Source organism: Megalops cyprinoides, chromosome 5, assembly GCF_013368585.1.
Source record: "Megalops cyprinoides isolate fMegCyp1 chromosome 5, fMegCyp1.pri, whole genome shotgun sequence".
Classification (NCBI taxonomy): Eukaryota; Metazoa; Chordata; class Actinopteri; order Elopiformes; family Megalopidae; genus Megalops; species Megalops cyprinoides.
Genome location: NC_050587.1, coordinates 10554151 through 10574604, shown reverse-complemented (window position 1 = coordinate 10574604; position 20454 = coordinate 10554151). Strand labels below are relative to the sequence as shown.

The following is a 20454-nucleotide window of genomic DNA, read 5'->3' as shown; positions in this document are numbered from 1 at the left end:
CTCCTCCTCCTCCTCCTCCTCCTCCCCTTCTGTTTTGAGTTTCCTGTGCTGACCTGGCCTGTTCCTCGACTTCGTCTCTGCCTGCCGCTTTGCCCTGATTGCCTGATCTGCCTGTTTGCCTGGTTTGACCCTACTTCTTCCTGTTTTTTGATCCCTGCTTTGCCTTCGGATTGCCTGCCTGTTCTGCCATTACGCTCTTGTCCTACGATTCCAAAAAAACCACCTGGAACGCTCGTGGTGTGCGTTTTGAGTCCATGCCTGAGCCCTGACACCAAACTGCTTAGCACCCTGATCCCTTGACTTTGTGAAACAAAATGGGTGAGCAGCAATTGAATTAACATTGACCAAATAAACTTCAGTCGCACAGCAAACTGCGTCAGTTTTGCTGACATTTTTGTGATCTCCACCTTCCCACTTGCTCACCCAGCACATGCCCATTTTTTTTTTCCTAGGATTCTGGCTATTCCCATGGGTGACTGGATCAGAGGTCAATGCAACTACTGTTAGCCATTTGCTGACTTGCATTTCAGTAAGCAATTTAAATTCCAAGGTTTCTGATATATATATACACACACACACACACACAACAACCAATGTCTTGGTCAATATAACGTACATAGGGGACAGCACATTTAACAAAATACTTACATGGAGGCACCAAACCAGGAAAAGGCCTTGCTTGTTTACCAGAAAAGAACAATGGAGTGACCGAATAACATGGCTTAGCCCAAGCTACTCGCTGAGATACAATCTGCTCATACTTTATTAGCATACCAGAAACAAAAGTGAAAACGTCAGAGACTAGGAACAAATGAAAGGTGAAATCTGTTTGGTACCAAACGGACACTTTTAAAATCAAGTACTTTAAATGTAATGAGTGCTAGCCCAGACAGAGGAGACCTAGGCCTTCCACACTGTACAGGCATAGATTTTCAGTCCATGACACATGGATTTCCCCCCATCATTCTGCAAACGCAACAATGTATTCAATGTCGTAGTATAAATCTCCTTTTTATTGGGTGTTAATGTCTTTTGATGAGTTTTAGACAAAAGCTGTGAACGATACAGAGATTGTTGGATGTTTAAGGTAAATTCTAAGAGGCCAACAAGCTGCTACTTACCTGCTTGCTGCTTTGTAGGTGTATACAAAGGAAAGGGGTTGCAGTGCCACCAGGAGGTCTTTTAGGGAACTGCAAAATCTGATTGTCCTGTTCCATCTTCTATTATCAACGTTCAACAGCCAGTGGCATGGTAAATTTTTTTAAGACAACTGGTTATTAGTTTGGAGGTTACATATAATTCTGGTGTGTTTATATAAGGGTTGTCACTTGATTATAATGTGTATGCCATTTTTAAATGAAATGTTATAGAACTAAATGGAAACTATTTGATTTTTGAGGCTTGAGTCCATGGCACACAAGAATGATACCCTGCTCATCATTACCGTTTGACCTATGGGGAGATGCTGCAGGTAAAGGGCCTGTGTAGAGCTGATCAGTGAGTCTGACCAATGCCATTGGTGTTGGGAGCTTGTGTGGAGGATGTATTGCCAGGGCCAGTAGATGCATAGCATTACACGTTACAGTTTCATTTTTGCCTTTCTGTAAATGCCCTTATCCAAAGCAACTTACAAAGTGCGTATTCAATGCCAAACAAAGTGATGTGATCACGAGTGCCTGGGAACATACTTTTGTTCTGGGGTTTTTTCTGTGTTGTGTTAGTGCCTTGCCACTTGCACACATAGCCGGTGCTATGGGGGTGCTTAGGGATGCATTGCACCCCCCAGGCAGACTTCGGTGTGCCCACAGTTGCCTCCGGACATCTACATAGTATTTTTTTACATTCTTTTTTAAGATGTGACGTTTTGTGCCACCCCCCCCCCCCCCAATTAATTGCAAGTGCACCCCTCTGTATTTTCTCCAGGCGCCGAGCCTGCTTGTACATAGTCTGATCATCAAATTTTCATGGGATTCAGGGACCTGCCATTGCTGTAAATAAATCTTTTTTTGGTTAGGTTTGGTTAGATTTTATTCGGTAGAATCTCACAACCGTGATCTATCTCTTCACTGCCGGTCACCCTCCGGCAATGAACAGGAGCTCAGAAATGAGGACATTTTGGATTTCCTCTTTTGCTGACATTAGACATTAATATATTAGTATAAATTAATACAAATACTTTAAGCATCAGAGACATAATCAAGGATGTGAAAGGGTGTCCTGTTTGCTGGAAAAAAATGAGATAAGCAAAGGGTGTAACATGAAACAATTTAGATGACCTGACATTTCGCAATCTAAGCCTGGCACAGGGCATCATAGGATAAAATGCTTTCTCCCCTTTGGGCCTCAGTGCTAAAAAAGGAGACTTGCTTATTATGGCAATTTCTGCATAGTGAGAGTAAGGGGGAGAGAAAGTAAAAGAAAAAAAAGTGAATTATGGGATATTTTTGCATATATTTATGTTCACTGTTAATATGTTGATGGTAAGAAATAAAATACTGTAGTTTGATAAATGAGTCTGTGTATTGTACATTACATATGGATGAAATAAGTGGGCTATCAATTTATAAAGACAGGACTGATAAATCAGCTTTAAGGTTATTATTTTTATTTATCTATTATTGTAATCTTATCTATAACATATAATGCCAATTAGTGTAATGTGTGTGTCTAAACTACGTTACTGTTGATGAAAATTCACTTTCAAGGAAAATCACAAGGGATATCACATACGGGCAATATTTAAAAACCCTAGAGATTTCCAAAATTACTACAGGCCAAAAACAACATCTGCACAGCACGCAGGTTTAGAGATATGTAACATAGGGCCTTGCTGGTACAGAAGCGACTTTCATTTGGGGGAAAACACAGAACACGTCACTGAGAAAACAGAAAGCAAAACAGAAATATAATCATCAAGCTGCTGTGTTATAAACAATTGCATTAGATTCCTTTGTTTGACACATAATCCATTTTTACATCAGACATCAAATTTCAGTCTTTCTAGGTGCATCGGGCCAATATAATTCTCCAGTTTTATTAAACCCCAACAGCTGCTGCTTCTCATTCTACTGCGGAATGACGCTGCAAAAACGCAGGCCGGCGAAATGCGCAGGGATAAATATGGAGCCGCGCGAACACGACGAAGCGCTACACACGCCGCATTTTTCTGCTAGGTTTGCGACGGTTGATAACGCTTTATGTTATCGGTTTCACGAGGCCACGCCTCCTTTCGCGTCCACCTTCTCTGATTGGTGGAGGGACAAGTTGCCGTCAAGTAAGTCGCTTGGGGGAAGTGTGTGATTCCGAAAGTGACTTGTAATAGCTGGTGTAGTTTTAATTTTTCCTTCCAGTTTAGCGGCCGTGTTATTGTTCTTCAGGAATATATTCTGTCATTTGTAAAAAGAAGCGGTTGTTGTAGCAATATTTTGTAAAAATGGTAGGCGTGAAGGTGATCGGGAATGATTCAGAATTCCAGCCTGAACTTACAAGCGCCGGCTCAAGACTCGCCGTAGTGAAGTTCACAATGGCCGGGTAAGGGTGAAATCTAGTCCCAGGCTCCGTTTCGTCATCGTGTCACTGCCTAGTTCATCTGTATGCGGTTTATCAGTCAGGATGCTCTTTAACCAAAACTGACCTGGCACAGCTTGTTTGACAGCGGTATACAGCAAGCTACCTTCCAGAGTTAGCCATGTAGATACCAGGTAGTGATCGGATCGGTCTTGTCTCGATGTAGGTGCTCTAGATCCACAATAGAATGTTTATAGCGAAGCGGCTAGCTATGTACAGTTACTCAGCTGTATTTGACGTGTTCTTTTAACAACCTGAGTGATCTCAGAACAGCTTGTTCCAGAAAGTATTACCGTAGCCAAGTATCTATTAAGCTAAGCTAATGCTAAGCAACTGCATTTGTAGATATTGTTCAGCAGTAAAATTAAGCATGTATTCTGTTTTGCCGTAATGTGTCGATTCTTGCGCAATTCATTATGGACGTTTTTGAAGGTTAATTTTTTTTCGTCTTTTTTTCAGGTGTCGACCTTGCGTTAGAATAGCGCCTGCTTTCAACATGTTCAGTAACAAGTACCCACAGGTTGTGTTCCTTGAAGTAGATGTGCACGTCTGTCAGGTAAGATGCTACACACGTACTATGGCACTGATGATATTAATGTTTGAGCTCTTGTTTGCTCAGAGGTACTATAACTTTAATGTCATTTAACGTACAAGCATCCTCCAAGCACAACTCGCACTACGTCCTTTAGTGCACAAGTATGACTGCATGAGTGGAAGTATTTATTAATGGAAGGGATACCAAGCTGCATCTTGGGGTGGTTTTGTCTCCATTGAGCAATGGTGATCACTAATGCATAGCTGTACTGTATTTGTCCCAGTAGCTACCAGAGTACTCATGCAAACAGCACTGAAGTTTTGCCTTGAGTGACATTCAGTGGCTGGTTTACATGTGTGATGCAACCCAAATAGGCGGCAATTCCCAAGCATGTCTGTCTGTTTGTACACAGGCAACCGCTGCTGCCAACAATATTTCAGCGACGCCCACATTTCTGTTCTTCCGGAACAAAGTACGGGTCGATCAGTACCAGGGGGCCGATGCCTCCGGGCTGGAAGAGAAGATCAAGCAGCACGTGGAGAACGACCCGGGAAGCGGCGAGGACTCGGACATCCCCAAAGGATACGTGAGTGTGCAGACCCAGGCTCTGTTTGCTCAGACTTTTCATACATTCAGCCAGGGGTACAGTCACAGTGTGAGGCTTTGATGAAGTTTCCATGGCAAAAAGTCCTGTAGGCAATAGGAATTCAAGCTGTGGTGAGGTTTTTCAGGATGCATTACTTGACAAATATCGTTCAACACTGCAGCTGTGACTGAGGTGTTCTAAAGAGTGATGTAGGAGCTTGATGCCCGTACTCCATGTTTGAACAGAGAGACGCACGACACTGATTGCATTGGATTTGCATTTAATATAAAATTTGCAAACATTCTTATCCCTTTAAAGCTAGCTTGTTTTGGGGAAAGGAAAATTTGTTTTTCTTCTGCATCTGAAAAGGTGTCTTTTCCCACAGATTTAAAGGGTCCGTTTCAGTGAAGGTGTTCTTTCATCTGAGTCCTGTTAGAAAGCAAATGTTTGCTTAAACATTGCACAAACCTGTAATAAATGGTTGAATAATCCCGATGGTGTCTACGTGGCAATTGTGTAGGACTGCTTTATCACCTAAAGTCTAATTCACCCTACTTTGGCTGTTTATGTGTCAGACATTCCTCCTTGAAGGAACATCAGCAACATTTTAATGAGAGGTTTGTGTGTTACAGAGCAGACTATGCAAATCGCTTTTAAAAAACCAGACATATAATGAAGGAAAGCAAAAAATTCTAGTTTCACTAGGTTTTTTGGTTATTTCAGAAGAAACCACAATGTAAACATTTAATTTAAAATGAGAAGGCACTATAGTTATTGTAGTAGCATGTATTTAGTTCTCAGGTGAACAGATGTCAGTTTTCCATTTTGTCTCTGATGTGGTGATGAATTTCTCTGAAATTCATAGGTAAAAGGGATTTACTCACAAAAAGAGAGTTCAGATCCTAGAGATGGAACTGGCTTAGTGCTCAGATCAGGAGAGGACAGTTCATATCTGTTCCTACCCCTGCGAAGGTTAGTAGACTTGGGGTAGAAGTGGTAAGCGGTGTAAGTCTGACCGAAATTGAACAGGGCTACACGTGCGTGTCATTCCAGATGGACCTCATGCCGTTTGTGAACAAAGCCGGGTGCGAATGCCTAAACGAAAGTGACGACAGCGGCTTCGAGAACTGCCTAATGAAGGACTCCGCCTCCTACCTGGAGTCCGACTGTGACGAGCAGGTGAGTGAGATGCACAGCATGCATAGGCACATATATGTACCACTTTCTGCGCAGCAAGACCTTTGGTCCTATGTACCTGGATGCTCAGGAATAGTGGGTTAATGGCCTATAATGATATAATTCATTCTGATACGTGATCATTTTGATTAACACACATGCGCACACACACACATATACATGTGCATATGCATTTGTTTCACATGTATGGGTTTATGTGGCAGTACATGTCTTTACGCGTCCATTTCTCCTGAATACTGAATACTAATCAGTTTGGTTACTCCAAGTACGTGCTGTGTATACTCATATATGTATTGTAAGGAGTAGTGCAATGTGGAATAGCAATGCAGCTATCATGGGAACCACCATAAGTTTGTTGTACCTAAGCTAATTTCATTGTAGCTCAATACTTTTCTCAGCTTGGATTGCATTTTATAATGCATTACAGTTAATACTCTACATATTTTTGCTGCTGAGCTGTCTGATGCTTCATGGATGGCAGATTATAGAGCCTGAAAAGCTGTCTGCAGACATGGGTGGGAAGTAGTATGGAGCAGGTGATTCCTCATTATTCTTTGAGAAATGTCCAGCTTGAGGTAGACTGTTGACAGTGGGCATCGTGAACCACAACTCATCTGAAACTGAGTCCCACTAGCTAACATTTTAATGTGTCTGTTTTCTGTGATTTGTTAAATTTCGGTTTGTTGTCTTCGGCAGTGGATAAAGGGGGGTAGAGGAGTGGTTACGATCAACATCTCATTGTACTGGTACCTCTTATTAGTCTCTTTCTACATGTACAGCCATCATCAGTTAAAGTGCTGTATGCGTATTTGACAGCATTGCTTTCTTTCAGTCCGTATTGGAATTAATGAGTAGCTAGCTTTACAAGCCAGCCCTGATGGCAACAACAAAGGTGTTATTGATGAAGAAATGCTCTTATTTGGAAATTTTTGCACAGCTGTGTATGTAACATAATTGTATTTAATGTTGTCCTTCCTTCTTTTGTTTGTAACCATCCAGTAGCAATCAGTGAAACTGTCTGGAGTAACAATTCACTGCCTGAAATGTAGGGGATTAAGCGTGTGACTGACACTTCCTGTGCCCAATAATGAAAGAAATGGTCCCGTGTTTAAGCACAGGTGTACCAGGGAGCTTTTCGATTTGTTTACAACGGGAACAGATGCGTTGAATGCACATGAAATTTCAAGTACCCAGGAGTACAATTGCCAGAACTGGCAAGATAGTTTTCACTTTTGGTTCGTTGTAGAGATAACTTCTAGCCTGTTGTGAATTACATTTTTATCTCATTAAGTATTTCATATCTTCCATGGTGATAATGTGACAGGTATGGGAATATACTGTACGTACAGTGTACCCTGGTCATAATTGGCTGGGACTCATAAGTTAGAAGGCTGCATTTTAAGCTCCAAAATGTAAAAAATAGTATGTTTTGATGACAAATGGGAGCCACAAACCCACTGTATAACACAATTAGCTTTTGGTGATTAATGGGAACCACAAGATCACTGTATAATACTAGTCAGTGCAACAGAATGCATAATACAGAAATATTTGTGTGACAAAAAATAATGGTATAATTCTGGACTGCTTTGGAATTTTTTGTTCAGTTCCATTGATTTTGAAAGAAAAACCAGTTGAAATGTTTCAAGAGTTGAACCATGATCAGATTCTCAGATTTACACTGTAGCACAGTGGCTGTCCAAATAAAAGATTTTGTTTCCCATAATTTCAACTGTGACGGTTCTAAGGTTTCCTCCTCTTATGACATATAGAGAAATACATGACAGCATCTCAAGCCGTGACTTACACTCTTATGGTTCTGAAGTTTCCTGATCTTATGACATACCGAGATATACATGACTGTGTCTCAAGCCGTGACTCAAAACTATTATGGTTCTAAAGTTTCTTGGTCTTATGGCAGATGGAGAAATGGCTGACAGTGGCTCGGGTCCTGAGTTGGAACGGCCTGTTCTCCAGCGTTCCATGTGGAATGCCACTTCCAAGAGGATACGGCAGGCCTGATTAACCTTCGTTGCTTTTGTTTTCCAGCTACTCATTACGATGGCCTTCAGTCAGCCCGTGAAGCTGTTCTCAATGAAGCTTCATTGCTCTGATTTTGGTGAGTCCTCCCTCTTTTGCATAGTGCTAGGATTAGAATCATCTCGGCTGTGATTCGTGAAAAGCTAATCAATATTTGTCAGGCCTTCTGCATGCCATGGGATGTTGCGCGGCTCACCGTAGCTTAATTCGATCTATTTCTGCGATAGCCTGATCCTTGATAACCAGAACAGTTATGTCTTATTAAAATGTTTGTGGTAGACCAGTGTAATCCTTTGAAGGGCGTGAAAGGACCGCTCGGGGGCTGATGGAGCAAATAAACGAAAGCCGTGTCTGCTGACTCCTTTATCTCTCTCGCCTCTTGTGTTGCGCTCGCAGCCCAGGCGCCCAAGGTCGTGAAGGTCTTCATCAACTTGCCCCGCTCGATGGACTTCGATGACGCCGAGCGGAGCGAGCCCACCCAGGCGCTGGAGCTGACCGAGGACGACGTCAAGGAGGACGGCCTGATCCCGCTGCGCTACGTCAAGTTCCAGAACGTCAACAGCGTCACCGTGAGTCCTCACACGTTTTCACTCACCCAGGCAGGATCCTATTTCCGGTTTTCCCTGTCTGAGAGTGCAGAGAAATCCGGTTACATCCCATTACCAGAGCATAAGTACATCCACACCCTTGTGTCTAAAGGAGCGTCATTTATGCATTTGAGCGCTGACGTGAACCAGAGCGGCTGGAGGAAACAGTGTTAGAAGTGCAAGTTTGCCATCTAGTGGCGGTGAGGGGTGTAGCATGAATGTCACACACGGTTGAATTGGATAATGGCAGTTTCTGAAGTTGGCTTTGTTTTTCAACCATAAGATGGAGCTGGCAAGGCAACGTACAAGTAAAGCCTCAGTGGGAAACATATTGCGAACCATCAAGCGTCAATCTGATTGCATTTGTTCTAGCCAAAGTGATGTCATTGTAGGAAGAATATTCAAATCTTCAGAAACTTCCAGCCGGTAGAGTACTTCTGACAGCTTTTGGTGTTTGGGTATAATTTAATGATATAAATATAATGTGTTGAATAATCGAAATGTGGTATGTAAAAAGTGGCTTTACACCATTACATTCGTTTGGAACATAACAAAGCCTATAATTATAGTATAAATGTTGAAACCCTGTAGATCCCAGTGAGTGATTATACTACCATATCGTGTTTCTTCCTCATAGCTGTTCATAAAGTCCAACCAAGGGGATGAGGAGACGACAAAAGTGAATTATTTAACTTTCATCGGGACCCCTGTACAGGCAACAAACATGAACGACTTCAAGCGGGTAAGAGATGAGTCTCCATCCTCCATACAACTAATTGTTTCATAATATTCCTGTCAAGTTTTTGCTAAGGTGTTTTATCAAAGGTGTTTACCTTAGATATTTGTTAGTTTTATCTTCTCATTGATTGTCAAATGGTACGTTAACACTGACATAGCACTTGCTAGATGTTACTGCCACCTGCACAGTACATTCAATAAAAAGTTACTGAACTTGGTAACTGACCTTTCAGATGTATTATTTAAAACGTACAACAAACAAAATGTACATATTAGCGTATTAGTTCATTTCATCTTGCAAGAACTTTCCAGATTTATGAAAGAAAATTGCCTTATGGAAAAATGCCTTGACTTGTTGATAAGAACCGTATGTTTGTCGCAGCTCATGGCGTTGTATGCGTGTGCTTTCTGAAAATTTAGGTTGTGGGCAAGAAAGGAGAGAGTCACTGAAGAGGACAAGAATACTGGACACATTGCTGCAATTCCTCACTGGAGTTCCCTCTACCAAAGCTACGTGGTTAGCTCTGACATAACACAGGCCGGCGCCTCTCCTCGGGAGTTGCCCCACGTTTTATTTCCTAGGGCAAAAGGCATGGCTTTGGCCGAGGCGACTCGCTCAATCATTTGTATTCTAATCCTGAAGAAACTGTAAATAAAGTCAATCCTTTTTCAAAGGCAAGTCGACGTTTGTCGCCTCCGTTTCTGAAGTGCTTTGTGTATCCATTGGCGTGCTTATCAGAGTAATCTTGCTAACACTCCTGTACATTGCTGTGACGGAGGTCTTGTTGGTTGGTTGGTTGAGATGGCAGTGTAGCATAGTGGTAAAGCACAGGGCCTGTAACCGAAAGGGTGTTGGTTTGATTCGCCGCTGGGACGCTGCTGTTGTAGCCTTGGGCAAGATACCTAACCCAGAATTTCCTCATTAAATATCCAGCTGTATAAATGGATGAAATTGTAACCTTTCTAAATTGCTCTGGATTTGAGTTTCTCAATCCTACTCCTAGAGTCCCACTGTCCTGCATATCTTCTATCTATCCTTGCTGCTTGATTAAATGAGGTGTTCTCAGCTAATCAAAAGTGCCACTGATGAGTTCAGTCAGGTAGGTAGAGCAAGGATAGGTAGAAGATATGCAGGACACTGGGCCTCCAGGAGTAGGATTGAGAAACACTGTGCTAAATGACAATGTAATGTAATTAACATCGCTGAAGCTATTAGAGGGCCTTTTTTTCTAGAAATGGAGCCGTAGAGTAGCACAGCATGCAACTTGGATAGGTTTGAAATAAATGTGGAGCATCTTAGGCCCCCCTTCTTTGATACGGTAAGAACCAAACTGGCAAATTTAGGGGACAGACCTGTTAATGAACACAAGGCAACCAAATCATGTTTTGTAGTCATGAGACTGGGTCTAAGTGTAACAAATTTAATACTGAAGACAACATGCAGGAATACATTGCTTTTCCAGAACAGGAATAGTTCATAGAAAAATATTTACTGCACTATAATCCTTTGATTTACTGCAGTACAACGTTTAGTTAAAATTTATTGCGATGGATCTTCAGCTCATAAACCTGGCTAAAAGATAGTCATATGTGAGGAAAGTCAATAATCTCATCTGTCTTTTCTTCAGTTTCTCACTGAAATTGAGCAAATTCCTGTTGGTTGGGACATTCAGCATTGGCACTAAGGTCAGAGTAGATTCTGTGCCCTTCCAAAGACATCAACCAATCGAAAGGTCATCAGCAGAGACATCCTCTACCAGCACATCTGCTTTGTAAATAAATGTAGCCCTTCTTTAAATGCCTATGCGTTTGTGCTGTTCTGTCAGTAAAAATCCCCTTGTTAAGAATAATCCCTCTTGTGCAGACAAGTGCCATGTACCTTTTTCAAAACAAACTCTGGAAATTTACAGAAAGAAACCAAAATAACAATGCATGATCAGTGGTTAAAAATGGACAAATTGTAGCAACAATCCTTTGGCACTGTTAGTTTCTGGGAGGGAAAAATCCAAACAAAATATTAGCATAGGCAGTGTGGGATACGGCTCGTTACCTCATTCAGATATCAACGTGGCATTGTGGGATTTTTTTCTCCCCCATTGGATATGCTCCATTATGTCATGACATCACTGTAGAAGCTTTGTTTGTGCTGCACAATGGAAGAGCCGGTCACCGAGGACCAGAACAGCCCGCCTTGCTATGTGGCTGCCGTTTCGGATCCAGCTGAAACGGTTTTGTACTACGACCGCAAGTCTGCAAGCACTGTGCTCTCCTCTTCAGATTGGACTTAAAAAAGTAACCTTTCTACACATTTACCAAGCACACTTACTAAAATTGTGACAAAGTTATTTAGCTCACTATTCTGTGAGATTACATTAGATTGTAGTGCCTTTTTTCTCTCACAGGGCTTCAGTTTGGGAATTATTAGGGGTTCAGGCACCTATAGCAATTTAGTAATAGAGGCATGCTGTTGTAACTGTCATCTTCCTCTTCCTTCATTGTCTTCGTTTATCTCTCTCTCCTCCTCCTCTTCCTCCTCCACTATCTCCTACTATGGGTGCTAAAGACTATGGCTGGCAGGGAGTCACACCAAGCACTTCATTCAGTGTCAGGGGACTAATAAGACACATGGTGGTACTGTAGCAATTGATTGAAAATCCTGTTCACGCCCACTCCAAATCACGAGTATTTTGCATGTCAGTACCGTTTGGTTCAATCAGTCAAATTTGGTGAATACATATTACACTTTCAAATTTATTAGAGCATGTAGGTATTTATTTTAGCATGTAGATATTTTTCTTGTAACATACTGTGGACCATACCTTATTAGTGTGGCAAATTTATTAGATGGAATTAGGTGAATCAGTTGGTTTTGAACTTTTAAAAATAATTCTGAAAATTCGTAAATGTAAATCAATGTCATGCAACTGTCACATATTTTCTTAAAAAACACTTAAACTCACAAACTACTACAGACTGATCTAAACTAAATTTAATACATATAATGAATGTACTATAATATTTCATTAGCGATTCATTTTTAGGTGAAACAATATGGCCTCTGTAAGCCGAAGAAATTGCAAACTGTAGGCCAAAAACAGCTCTTCGGTGCAGACATGATGCATGTGTGAACTTTAGTTCCACTGTACCAAGCTGTTTGAAAATATTTGTGGCTGCATTTCCTTATTTGAGCATGTTTGAAGGAACTGGATATAACAAATGGCGTAGACTCTGTAGGAAAATGACAAACTACTGCAATGTGCTTTTGCAGTGAGCCTTGCGGCGGCTTGAACAGCAAGCAAAACGCCAGCAAAAGCGGAAGTGTAACACCTCTGTCTGGTTTGTTGATGTTGATAAGTGGGGGGGGATTCCTTGCTGGACTAGAACAGACAAGGACTGCTCCAAATATACTGTGTCCTATCTGGAAGCGTTGTGTATGGTTCTGACAGGGCTGCTACAGTGTGTGCATTAACAGCATTATGTTCTAATGAATAAAAACTGACTGTTCAAGGATGGGACAAGGCCACGGTGGATTGAGTGGGATGGGTGGGTGACTTGAATCAAGCAAATAAAAAAAAAGTTTAAACCAGGCTGTCCTGCAGGGGTTGTTTCCTTCTTTGTAATATCCGTGTTCGGACTCACAGTTCTGGTGAATTAATGGTTACAGGCAGTTTGTTAACTGGGCACTCAAATGAGGAAAATAACTGACACAGGGCCAGCTTTGCTTTTATCAGGCATTCAGTTCATTTGGGACAATTTAAGGTCACCACTTGTTAAATATTAAAACCATTTTTAACAAACAGTGGCTTTCATTTGTAACCACGCAATAGTTTCAAATCTCTGCTCTGAACAGGGTGAACTGTATGACATTAACATCAGAGCAAAGAACAAGGAGGGCTTCTAAGAGTTCCAAATACAACTAAACGTCCACACGTAACAAGACAAGACAGTCTTTCATTGCTATGAAAACTGTTCATATATTTTTTGGTGGAGAACAGGATCATTAACATTTTTAGGAGCATTTTTCCCTAAAACTAAATTCAGAATTGTGAATATGTTATTTGCAAGTTATTTATAATAGGACCAGGTTCATCCTTCCCACAATAATTTGTAGGTGCAAATCCCACCCAGGTAATACTGAAGACCTTACAAAATTGTAGTCACTGCCTCGCTGCCTGGCACTCATGATTAATTGGGGATCAGAGCCCTGTAACAGACAATGCCCTGTCCAGTGGGTGTTCCTGTTTACAAAGTAACTTCCTATATACCAGAGATGTTTTGCAGCTGCACAGAATGATCATGTTAGCAGACCTTAGCACGTATTAAAACAGATGAAACAGTTTTGTACAAAAAAAAATGAAAAAACTAATAAATATTTCAGATCCACTACAAATGGCAGTTATGAACCCAAACTGGGAGAAATAACAATGGACATTAACAAGAGAAAAATGGCTGATTCTTTTGGTCTGTAGTGTGCTGGACATATAGAATGACTTGGAGCTGTCATGTTTGAGTTTTAAGTATGTGCAATTTCAGATGCATATTGATGATAAGTTTTTTTTTCCGTCTCAGTGGCCAAACGGCCAACAGGAAGATCGTGGTGAGCTGCATTTGGTCGCTGAGCTGCCACGCTCTTTAGTGTGCAATGTTCATGAGGAGAGTTCAAATTGCAGTTTGACTATATGCCCACAAGATGTCACTAAATGTACTGCTTATCAATGATGTTCTCCTGCTGCGCCTGATCTCTCACAGTGGAAACTTCATTTGACAGACATCTCTCTAATTTTTTAACGAGTTCCTGAATACAAGATTATGATTCTAAATGCTCAGATTAATTCGTTTTTTAACGTGCACATACTAAACATTTTACCATTTTATACAAGCGCAAATAACAATTATATTTAAAATGCATTGAATTGTAAACATGAATTGTAACATTTAGCTACTGTATTGTCAGAATGCTGCAACACCAAATACACAAAGAAGTTAATTCGGCGGCTAAAAAAATTACAAAAACGGAATTACAAAAAACTCCTCAAATACTGTGTGTCTAGGCCTACCTATTAAATTCTTTGAACGTTAATTCGTTGTTTACTGGGTCAATCACAAGTCTAAAATCAAGATTATGAACTTAACCAAAGTATTTGCTCTCATTTTTGTCTGTGAAAGTGTTTAGAGAACACATTCTGTTTCATTTGTGCTCATTTAAACAAATGGAAAAACTCTTAAGCATTCACAGTTGTAACGGAAAAAGACTTCAAACAACCAGAGAAACCTTAGGAACTGTGTTTGACAAGTGTGTCAGGTCAGCACAACCGTTCCGCAGGAACAGCGCTGTGTGTCTCTTGCATCACAAAGAAGTTACCTTGAAAAGAAATGGGAGTTACATCTGTTCTTCGTTAATGCGGGGCAAAAATCGCAGTTGAGTTGTATTTCTTGTAGGGATGAAATACAGACTCACTCATTTTGAGAACTCAGTGTATGAAAATATATTTATTACTAAAACATTAAGTGACCCCGATGCACGTTGAGGTCCCTATTTGTATATTGAGTTGAAACAAAAAGCGACCCGGCCTTGCTGTGCCTGTCAAATGATGTTTTTATTTCATTAGTTTTGGCATTCAACCAAATAAACCACCACATTTTTAAAGATGTTAGATTAGGAAGAAGCGTGGTTATTTAAATCAAAAGAGACCAAAATATGTACATTTTTTTCTGTTACATCTTTCAATTTTCTGCTCGATATACCGAAAACAGAATCTCTATTTTGGTTTGCACGCATCACCACCACAGACGACAACTTCAGCAATAACAGCTAAAACCGCAATGAGCGACGGAGGAAATGTACACCGTATTCCAGTCACTTGTTTGAAATTGGCAGTGCCATAGAGAAATATCCCATCTGGTCAGCCTGTATCCCAAGAGATGCAGACCAGGATATTGCTGGTTATTTTTCACTCGGAGGACGGCCTCATCAGTGAAGTAGTTCCTGGCAAGCGTTCAGGATTAAGGCCTGCGTTCTGTTTTCTGTCTTCTCTCCTTTAGCAAATAAACAAACACAAAGAGGATTTTTTTGTTTATCGCCAAACGCGTTTAAGAATCGGACACGCACGCATTTTAGGTGTGCAGACCGGTGCCCCCGTTTCAGAGGACCGTGCCGAAGATCTGTACTCTGGTGGGATCGGGGGTTGCCGGCCCCATCAGGGCAGCATGATGAATCTGGATTGGCAAGTGTGCGCTCTGCCTCTGGCGTGAGGGCCCCCTTTCATGACAAAGCAGCCTGATATATCCCATCCTGGCTAAATGGGCCACAGCATTAAAAAAAAAACCGGTAGTGCGAGAGGGTTCATCGCTACCGCCCTTTCAGAATAAAATCAAACAACGCTGCCATGTCGGCTTGAGCCAGAATAAATAAACCAATCTGATCTTTGCAGTTTTATCAAATTCAGCATTGTTTTTTTTTGACGAGATGAACTTTGAAATTATGCCATGTTAAAAAGGGAATTGAGAACATTTATTGAAGTATTTCTCAGAATTATATTTTATAAATGAACAGACCCACACGGAAATATTCAACGGAAATCTAAAAATCCCAAGTACCCTGACTACAGTCAGAAAAACGACAGGGACGACCACTTTGTTTTGAAATCCGTCACTCAAAGGAGAGAACCCGTTATTGGAAGGATTCTCCTGCAGCGTTAATACCTGTGTTCAGACAGCCCTGTAGTCAGATTTGGACTCTCTGTGCATCATTACAAGGGTGACAATTCACTTTCTAGTGCTGGGGTTCACGTAATGAGGCTGCGTCAGGATTCCTTCTTAATTTAAGATACAAAGGTATGCATGTAAAAAGGTTGTGTGTGTGTGATACAGAGAGAGAGACCTGAGGAATCAAAGCCACAGCAATAGTGCTGGCAGTAACTCTGAGGGTAACACATTCACAGAGTGCATTTTAATATGATATAAACCTCAAATGAACCTTAACTTTTCCTATGGTGGATGCTTATTATTAACATTACTACGGCAACAATCATAACCACAATAACAGTAGTACCTAAACTGACTCTGTTAAATCTTGAATGTCTTTCTTCAAATTACTTTCTACGTTTCCCTTTTAAAATGGAGCATTAGTACATTTGTGTTTCCATACTACTTTTTCACTGTAATTCAGAACTGTGGTGTGTGTGTGTGTGTGTGAAAAACATATCATCCCTCTGGTAAACCACATCATAAAAACATGCACTTCTCTCTAATATCCCTTCTCATAACCTTTCCTTGCCATAGTCCCCGGCCCAATTTGGATCAGGGTGACGGCAACATCTATGTTATAATGCAGGTCTCTGAAAGCAGTATCAAAAGCAGACCACATGACATACTCCACTGGACTGGCAAAGTGACAAAACTCCAACATGGGGTGCAGGGGCTGGGGGAGGGCTTGGGGCACGGCCATATTGACTCACGATAGCCTAGCTGCAATCCTGTGATGTGGGAAAAACACATCCACGAGATACATCTGAAACATATTGGTCAATTTAACAGCGTAATGCGGGGATTTCTCATGTCTTTTTGATCAGGCAGCTATTATGTATCGGTCAGAGCAGTGACGCATTATATTTCATCATTTTTTTTAATGGACACCCAAGCGTAATTCACCCACAGCAAGCCTTAAAGATAATTTTGCTCTTTGGCTCAAGTGTACTAGAATAACAATGATCCATGGAAAACTATATGGACTGTAATCAACAGAAGGATAAGTCCAGCTAAGATGGCACATATACTATGTTAATGTTCAACAGCAAAACCCAGAACCTCCTCCTCTCTCTTTCCCTCTCTCTCCTCACTATTTCTCTCTTACTCTGTGTATCCTTTTTTCAGGTTTGGTAAGAAGACTGCCTTTGGAAATATTTGGGTTGTGTAACTGGTCTTACTTCCCATACATGTCTCTTATTCACTCTAGCATGTGTTTTATACTGACATAGAAGATAAAGTGAAAATTTAGACTTGCAAGGTATCCATTATGATGTGTGTGTATGTGTGTGTGTGTGTGTGTGTGTGTGTGTGTGTGTGTGTGTGTGTGTATGTGGGTGTGGGAATGTGTGCCTGTGTGTATATATGGGTGGAGGGAGGCAGTTCCATCAGTTAGATCACAAAATAACCAGCCATTTACTGCTCGTGATGTTTTATCCAAACATGCATTTTTTTGTTCTTATAATAGTTATAATCTTCCTTTGAGAAGCACAAATGAGATGTTTTCCCTGAACCGTGACTGGTCGTATGACACAAACCACTATGACACTATGAGGCACGCTTGAAGGCCGTTTCACTACCCTCCAAAATCCCAGCATAACCACCGATGACAACGTGAACGTGACATATCAACTTCTTTGGGTTCTTTATTTACTTCCCTGCAGCGGTTGCAGCCGTGCCCAGTGGTTGGGTTTCTTCAGGGAATCGATTAAGAGCAAGCAATGCCGTGTCATTAGCACAGAGGGAAGCTGGGAGTGTGGCCCTTTGTTGTGGAGGGGAATTATAATTCATGGCTCTGAGGTCTCCTGACCTTTGCACTGTATATTTTACTCAATACGTGGTCTGCTCTCAAGGCAGGGTGAAGAATTCAAGCCCCTCCATAATATTTGAGGCGGATTATAGACATGTCATTTATAAGTCTACTGAGGGTGGTAAGTAAATGTCGTTTTTTTCTCCTCTTACTGGATAATTATCGTGGTTCATCAGGTTCAGACTATGATAATAAGGCAGAATATTACAGAGTCTATTACATTGATCGCCATTTATTGGACTATGTGTGTAGACCCATGCTTCAGAGTCATGAATAGATAGGTACATCTCAGGGCAATATTTTAAAGAGTTTGTGATCCTGTCATTTCTCTGCGTGCGGTAAGATGAGGTTTAAGGTTCTGTTTCAGAAGAGCTCTGTTCTCGCAGGGCTTAAAAGGATGAGTTAGTCTGAGTTCCTCTTATCAACGTCTACGATTTTCACCGACGCCCCTCTGTGAGTTTGCCACCCCTGTGATTTTCTCTGAAGCCCTGTGTTTGTTTTGTGGACATTGTTTGTCAGCTAGCCCCGGATGTTCCCCATGACGTTCCTCTAGTTAGACCTGACATGTCATTTGAGACTTCTCACTGCGCTTCCCTGAAGGCACAACAGCGTGTTGGGTAGGAGAGGGGAGGCCGCAAAGCCTGCAACCATCGAAACTGAGGCAAAAACAGCCAATTTTTGCGCATTATCATAACATTTGACACACGCTACGTTCAGAAAGGAGGATTCTGAAGCCTGTTGAAGGATTTGTCAGTCTTTTGTCTCTTTTAGGATTCAACAGTCAAGGTGAAGCCTTTGGTATTCTATTGTTTTGGAGCTAAGCAACCTCCCTTTAAAACCAAAACAGCTATTTACATTTAGTGCGCTGACAGCCCTTTGAATGACATCATCATTATACAGTCAATGAGAAGCCCAGAGGATCCCTGGGGTTTTTGAAGATAGGTCCTTGCCTGGGACGCCATGGCATAGATAAAACACCATTGAAATTTTCTTTATTTCTGTGGTATTTGTCCTTGATGAAGAGACCATTCTACGCTAAAATGAAAACATTTTGCAAGGGCCCCTATTTCTCAGTTTTTTGGTCCTGACAAACCAGTTGCTAAAATTTCATTATGAGATAAAAAGAAATGTTGTTTGGATCCCCCTGTAATCTCATTTTTATCTGACCTGCAGTGTGTATCATGCCTGTCATAACATAGTTTGTAAAAATTAATTAAAGTTAAAACAAAAAAGGAACCATAAGTATCAAAAAATATGGCATTTGATTTTGTCAGTACAATCTGAAACAGTACACTGCAATTACCATTTGACTTAGACAACTGAACATTAATTAAGTTGTCATGAGAGAAAATGGGCAAATTATGACATAAGCAATTACTATTGATAGGTCCATTTTGCAATTTTAAAAATTTGTAAATATTTCAGAATCTTATAGGACAACAAAGTGCTTTGTTATAGTCATGCTTTTCAGACATTTGACAAATTTTCAGCTTTTTAGCATGCAGTGAATATGCAGACCAGCCTCCATGCAAAGTGGATAACAACTTTCTCACTGGAAGCCCCAAAAACAGATAACAGATTCCAATACACTGTCTGAATGATATGTTAACTGTATGTGACCACTTTAATATTAGAGCCTAAATGTAGGAAATTTCTTCTTAACTTTGGTCACAATTTGTAGGTAAATGACCAATCAGTAATAGTTTCTGACACAAAACATAATAATGCAGCTGCATAGCTCATACTAAAATGAACAAAATGCACAAATATATTGCATTTTCAATCTGAAAGCAATATAAGATTTCTACCATGCTGTCTGAGAAGTTACCTAATTTTACAATGTAATTTATAATTTAGTTTTGTATAATTGTGTACTAATAGCTGTTACAGAAGAAACAAATCAGAAATATCTGTGACTTGAGATGTTGAGACAGACTGTGCTCAAGAACAAAAGCTATTAAAGCTATTAGCAAGAAATCTATTGCCTCTGAGAACTTTTCTTCCATGACACCCAGAGGACCTTTGTTCTTTACTGAATAAAGATAATGATGGTCATGTGTGACAGTAACTTAAGTTAAGTTATGTGATGAAAATCAATGCATTGTCTGGTCACCCTGTATTGTTTTACAATATCTAAACCACAATGATAATATTGATATTTGTAATATAATTATAATATTGACATATAGCAATCATATGCTACTGTTTGAGGCCAAAGTAGAGTTGAAATACTTTTATCTGACTTCACCATTTATCTGACCATTTACATGATCATGCCATACACTAAATTTGATATTGATGACATGTTGCTATTTATAATTGACATTTAGTGAATAATTGACATTTCTTTCATGCAATCCACAGCTTTCAGGCCCCAGAATTTGGTGATAAATTAGATCAAAATCCTCCCAAGGAAGATGATAACCTTCACTACTACACCAGTAACATACACGCACGCTCACTAGCCACCGACAAACTGCATGATGGCCCAACAAATGCAACAAAAGGTTTGTTGATAGGGACAGTCTGCGTCTCGCAGGAGTAAAGCTAAACAACGCAGAGACCGTGTGCTGCTATTTCGGTAGTTCGCAGTCCATTTGACGCTGTCTCTGAGAGCCAATCTGCTCCAGCGCTCTCCATGACCGTAATG

The 20454-nt window shown here is 40.7% G+C and overlaps 1 protein-coding gene across 1 annotated transcript; it reads left to right on the top strand.

The window, feature by feature from the left end:
• Nucleotides 1–3279: 3279 nt before the first annotated feature.
• Nucleotides 3280–9922, top strand: txnl1 (thioredoxin-like 1). Its single transcript, XM_036529392.1, has 8 exons — nucleotides 3280–3531; nucleotides 4027–4123; nucleotides 4515–4688; nucleotides 5742–5867; nucleotides 7935–8004; nucleotides 8322–8494; nucleotides 9150–9254; nucleotides 9671–9922. Exons 1-8 carry the CDS (start codon nucleotides 3434–3436, stop codon nucleotides 9698–9700), a joined length of 873 nt encoding a protein of 290 aa, XP_036385285.1. The 5' UTR covers nucleotides 3280–3433; the 3' UTR covers nucleotides 9701–9922.
• Nucleotides 9923–20454: the final 10532 nt, after the last annotated feature.

Bases quoted from the DNA above. Each gene is read 5' to 3' on its own strand.
- txnl1 (XM_036529392.1), top strand. From the start codon at position 3,434: ATGGTAGGCGTGAAGGTGATCGGGAATGATTCAGAATTCCAGCCTGAA. The intron at 4,689-5,741 runs GTGAGTGTGCAG...GTGTCATTCCAG, and splicing joins CGGACATCCCCAAAGGATAC to ATGGACCTCATGCCGTTTGT. The intron at 8,005-8,321 runs GTGAGTCCTCCC...TTGCGCTCGCAG, and splicing joins GCTTCATTGCTCTGATTTTG to CCCAGGCGCCCAAGGTCGTG.